Source organism: Gopherus flavomarginatus, chromosome 10 (genome assembly GCF_025201925.1).
Source record: "Gopherus flavomarginatus isolate rGopFla2 chromosome 10, rGopFla2.mat.asm, whole genome shotgun sequence".
NCBI lineage: Eukaryota > Metazoa > Chordata > Testudines > Testudinidae > Gopherus > Gopherus flavomarginatus.
The window spans coordinates 42495203-42501202 of NC_066626.1; the positions used below are offsets into that span (position 1 = coordinate 42495203).

At 36.5% G+C, this 6000-nt stretch overlaps 1 protein-coding gene across 3 annotated transcripts in view; it reads left to right on the forward strand.

Annotated features, from left to right (window-relative positions):
• Positions 1-5718, forward strand: part of SLC25A12 (solute carrier family 25 member 12) — an 86180-nt gene extending 80462 nt beyond the window's left edge. For all 3 annotated transcript variants that reach the window (XM_050916718.1, XM_050916717.1, XM_050916719.1), the window contains 4 exons: positions 326-464; positions 3965-4123; positions 4324-4414; positions 5084-5718. In XM_050916718.1, the coding sequence (XP_050772675.1) occupies positions 326-464; positions 3965-4123; positions 4324-4414; positions 5084-5279 (585 nt within the window). In that variant the 3' untranslated portion in view covers positions 5280-5718. The remainder of the gene's footprint in view (positions 1-325; positions 465-3964; positions 4124-4323; positions 4415-5083) is intronic.
• Positions 5719-6000: the final 282 nt, after the last annotated feature.

Below are 6000 nucleotides of genomic sequence, written 5' to 3' on the forward strand. Positions count from 1 at the left end.
TGTACGTTTCTGTACGACAAACTATGTATCTAAGGTTTGATGGCAGGCCCTCAATTGTCAAGTGTCACTCTTTTGCTGAAGTTAGAAATGAAGACTGAGGCTGAGAGCTGACCATCGAATGACTAACTGTGCTCTGAAACCTGTGCTTCTTTTGATGTTCAAATCTCCATACGACATTCCCTAAGACATTACATTGCATTTACTAGTTACCTGGTAGATCCGCTTGGCTCAGTCTATACCCAGTGGCCTGGGGCTGCCAGCCAGCCTTTAATTCTAACTCTGTTTATATAACTTGTTTGTATTATGTTTCCTTTTTGTATGACAGGGTGCCAAAGCATGTTTCCTCCGAGACATTCCCTTTTCTGCAATCTATTTTCCTGTTTATGCTCACAGTAAACTGATGCTTGCTGATGAAAATGGCCACGTGAGAGGGCTTAATCTCCTTATAGCTGGTGCCATTGCAGGTAACTTCTCAATATGTTTTCTAGAAATAACCTTTTTCCCTGTAATAGATAATATTTAATATTCGTTCATCAGTCCCATATGAATGGTAGTATGCCATTGTATCTGATTTAATCTAAATTTGATCACTTTTATCCTTGGTGGGAGGTAGTGTAATTTTGATGAGAGCTAATTACATTTGCATAATGTGGATAAACAGCTTAATGCAGCTCAGCAACTTGTAGCCAAATTTGATCTGTCTGTCTCAATGGGGCTTTAGTTGTTACCAGGCTCTCTGACTTGAAGGCTAATTTGAATCTTTGATGAACATATACTGAGAAGAATTAAAAAGAAAATGATTCATCTAGCTTAGGGCTCCTGAACAACTGGGGAAGAAACTTTCAGTTCAAAGGTAAATGCCAAAATAAAGATTTGAAGGTGTCTTACTGTTCAGTAGGGAGACAGGAGTGAAAATAAAATACTCTTCATGTTTTTTTTTTTAAAGAATTTCTAATTAAGATTTCCCTTGTAATGATAGTGGGACAAACTCACCCCACTCACATGAAGTTAGTGTTTAGAAATTTCTTCTGTAGCCTTTTATTTTATTTAAAGTGAAATTTGTAATGTGGTATTACACCACCATGGGTTCGACTCTGCTGGTTACAGTTTCAGGCTCAACAGAGTAAAAGTCACCTCTGCTACTTGCTTCAGATTTAGAGTCTCTAGGAACACACAGAAACCAAGGGTAGAGACCACACATACATTTATAAGTACAATGTGTAGTCTGCTTGACAAGTTTTTATTAAAATTACAATCAAAGTTATTATTACCTAAGCACATAGAAATTCTATACAGACCTATGCACAAGTTACTTATATAGTTATACTCTCATCCTCCTAGATAGTGTTAGGGTCTGATCGGTCTCTCATGGATTGATCATCAGTAAAGGGATGGTTCCTGCTGGAATTTCCCACAGGGAGCTCAATTTTCCTAATCTGGGCCCCCTCTTTTTATAATGTGATTCTGACTATACCTCATTAGTATTTATGCACATAGTGCACCCTGCGGTTAGGGCACGTGTTAGAAAAATGTGACTACTGAGCATCTTGTAAGCAAAAAATTACTCTTACAGTTAATTTTTTGCAGTATCACTAATCAATACATCTTTGCTGGTCATCTTGTGGCATAGGGTCATTCTTTGGTCGCTTACTTTTGTCAAGCATTTCTTAAGCCTCTGGCCTAGTATGGCTAAGCTGAAATCTTACAGGTCTCACTCAGCCTGTAGGCCTTGCATTGCAACCCAACTTACTTAAATATCTAATACATAATTATCCCTTCTAACTACTGATCAATCTTATATTTCTATAATCTGACTCTGTTTAGCATACAGTGATTATATGTAACATAACGTGTTAGTAACTCACAACATTACCCAATGAATATACAATAAACTAAAATCATTGGCTACACTTGGAACAAACGAAATGTGTAACTGGTCTTTTGGTAATGATGGCCTTTTATCTCAGTCAGTAGTATAATAACATTAGGCCCAAATGTGATGGAGGTGCATAGGTTAAAAATGCACTGCTGGACAAATTAATGGTGGACATACTGGGCCAAATTCTCTTTTGCACCCAGTATCTGCTGTGTGTAACACAAGTGAGGTAGAATGCAGAGAAAGTGTTTGCAGTTCTTAATTCTGGGCCCATTTGGGGCTGTAATATATTAGACCAACCTTGGAGCTATCCAGGGATCACTAGAGCTGCCACCTAATCTGGAGCTGGCGTAAGACCTGGTTATGCCTGCTCTTTCCCAGTTGGGTATGCCTCCATGGCTGTGGGTTTATCCAGCAGGGAGGTGTGACCATTTTCTGGGCCCTTTTGCTCTTGAATGGCACAAAGGGCCCTGAAATGGGAAGAAAATCTGATCCATTGTATTCATAGAACTGCTGAAAAATTCACCATGAGGTGTAGTATCCTATAATAAGACTTGCCATTTGTGTTTTTTAACCACAGCTTAGTTCATTAATATTTATCAGGTACTTGGATATTAATGTGATGAGATCAATAGAAATAGCTATAAATCTTGTATGAGATATAAAATTTAGCCTACAAGAATCCCTCTTTCTGAGTTGCAAATTCGTTTTACTGTTTAATGCGAATGCATCAGATAAGCATAACTGAGAAGACCATTGTGTGTACACATGTGGCTTCAAAGAAAGTTTGTAGGGTTGTAATAGTGCATAGTTAGCTTTAGCAAATAGACTGGCTTTGCTGCTCCTGTTCCAATGTAAAACTTACTGACTTGATCAGCAGGATGTGTGGGAAGGTTTACTGTAACTTCGTTAAATTTCTGACCTGTCAACTTGATAAATCTCCCTTAAGTGCTATGTAGACAACTGTTACGCTGGTTTTTTAATTGTATTGAAATCAATAGTAACAATTCAACCAAGACTGAAAGTGAACATTGAAATTCCAAGCTGGAAGGGAATTCTTGTGTTTGGTTAAGTGATTGAAATGAGTCAATATACATTATATTAAAAATGAGAGTTGGATTTTTACATCTAAATTTTATAAATATTCTAACATCATCCATTGTACCTTCAGGAGAGTACTTTACCTGCACGGTTTCCCTTTCATTTGAATAAGAAACCGGTGGTGGTGCTTGGGGTGGGGTACTGTTACTGTACCATCACTGATGGCTATTACCATACTGTGTGCCAAAAATGCTTTTATTGTCAACCTTTCTTTATAGTTTACTTTTTAAATAGACTTGTGTTCTGCTAATGAACTGGCCAAAGAGCTATCACTGTAGAATAGATGGCCTCAAAATGATCACTTTGCATATTTACACCTTTAAATGCATATTTACACCTTTAAACAAATGGATCTGTGAAGGATTGGAATGTGAGTACTTGAGAGGTTTGCAGAGCAATTAATCAGCTATACTGTTACAAAGTACTTGGTACATACAATAGGTGAGTAGAAATATTAATATTCACAAAGCACAGTAAGGCTGACAGAGCTCCTAGAAACAGCTGAGAGCACCACTAATTTGTGTCAAGAATATTTAATCTCTTATATTGAGAGAGAGGGAGAGAGTTTTAACTATTTATACTTGGAAATATTTGCTTCGCTCTTTAAACAAGGAAAATAAAAGGTATTTGAAATGACTGATAATAAAACTCGGAGGGGAGCTCTTGAGAGAATTGTTCTGTTAATATCGTTGCATAATTTTTGTAGTTCTCTTGGCTGTATTTTCATTTATATTTTTCTTTAGTGTCTGTCATAAAATTAGCTTTGTGATTTAGAAGAAACATTTAGAAGGATTGTGCTATGCTAGCTGCAGGAAGAGTCTATTTTGAATACTTTACGTTAGTACCAGGTGTGTGTGGGTTTACATTTTTAATAAGTTTTGATTTCACAAAAAGATTAACGTTTGCAGGTATGTTCTTTGTCTTTAGAAATATTTCTATCTTTTACAAGATACTTTGTGTAAATTAAATGCTGTTTGCTTCTAAAAGGTGTGCCTGCTGCTTCCTTGGTAACCCCTGCTGATGTCATCAAGACAAGACTGCAAGTGGCAGCTCGTGCTGGTCAGACAACATACAGTGGAGTTATTGACTGTTTTAGAAAGATACTTAGAGAAGAAGGCCCTTCGGCTTTTTGGAAAGGCGCTATAGGTAGGGAATTTTCTTTAGATTTAAAGTCAGACCACAATCCTGCACATTTTCTCTCTGTTATTTTACTCAGATTACTCCCAGCAGTAAACTTTGCAGGATTGGGCCCTGGTATTGTAGTGCACGGGTTCATTTGAAATTCTCAGACCATCTTTCTTGATCTAACGTTGCTGTATTACATTATTATTTGTACTATTCAACAGCTCGAGTGTTCAGATCTTCACCTCAGTTTGGTGTTACGTTAGTGACCTATGAACTTCTGCAGCGATGGTTCTATGTGGATTTTGGAGGAATGTAAGTGCAAACATTTGCTCACTAACATGCAAACTGGGTCTGCCAAGTTAGACAGAGGCTTCAGAGAACTAAATGGAAAGAATATGTTGAAACAGATGTAGTTAAATTTAATGATATTTATTAACTGTAAATCAAAGTGCCAGAATTTTGTTTTAATTGTACCCTGCACAACCCCCCACCACACACACACACACCACACTTATATTACTAGTAACATCTTTGGGTGCTAAAACTGAAAGAGCTTAAATCAAATTGACTTGATTTGTATACTATTTCACTGTCTAAGCAACATGAAGTATGTCAGTTTCACTTTTTTTAATGCACTGCACAAAACTGCTGTATTTAGGTTTCCTACACTGCAAGATGATGATTAAATCCTCCTCAAACTGTTTTCATTAAAATCATTTAAACATTTTTTTCATTAAAATATTTCTGTTCTAAAATATCCAGAAACTAAATTTTAGCCTGAACTACTTGATAGTGGCCTTTAAAGCAAGCTTTCTTTATTTTAAAAGCTAATCAGAATAATTAACTCCTAACTATGTTGATTTATATATTGTAGACAGATGATAATTTTTAGTATTGGCTTACTATAGATTGTGCTCTGTTACTCTGGTGCAGGAGAAACATTTTAAATAAGCAACCTTTTCTTTTTTTCTTTTCAAACAGCAAACCGTCTGGATCAGAACCTACCCCAAAATCTCGAATCTCAGACCTTCCTCCTGTTAATCCTGACCACATAGGTGGATACAGACTTGCTACAGCTACATTTGCTGGCATAGAAAACAAGTTTGGGCTTTATCTTCCAAAATTTCGATCTCCTGATGTTGTTTCAGTTCTACCAAAAGTAGCAGCTGAATCCTGAGATGACCTTCCAGCCTAGTATAATAACGCCGTGAAAAAAAAAAGTTTGAGAGCAGTGCTGTTTCTATCCTGTCAGCTGCATGTTTCTCTTGCTGAACTGAGAATTCAAGTCAAATCACTCCTTTCTATATGATATACAACGTGCATTTATTTGTTTCTAAATTAATCATTTGCACACAAGAAACGGATTGAAGCTTTAGTTCTGCATTGATTTCTTTTTCCTAAACAGTGGCATGAACCAGTAACCTTGACTTGGCTTTGCACAGCTTGCACTTAATGTTACTGTACATATTGTACATCTTTGTACAGAGACATCATGGCATCTATACACAATTACATTTATATAATGGGTATGTGGTTCTAAGCAGTTTGAAATGTACAGAATGTTTTGAAGGTGTTTTTATTAAGAATCATGTGACAATAAAATATATTTAAAGTCATTTCATTTTCTTATATTTGTGTAATTTATAAAAATAAACCATCAGATATTTGGTGTATTTAGTCATAGATTTTTAAGGCCAGAAAGGGACCATTATCGTGTAGCGTGACTTGGCTTAGGGAATAAATCAAGATATTAGCTAATAAAGGCAAAAGCATAAAGATGCTGTGCTGATAGGAAGTTACCCACAGGAACGGTGGGTGTGTATGTGGGGAGGAGTGCTTGGAAACTGTAGGGATTACCCAGAAACTCACAGTAATGCTAACTAGTAACTTTTTGGTAA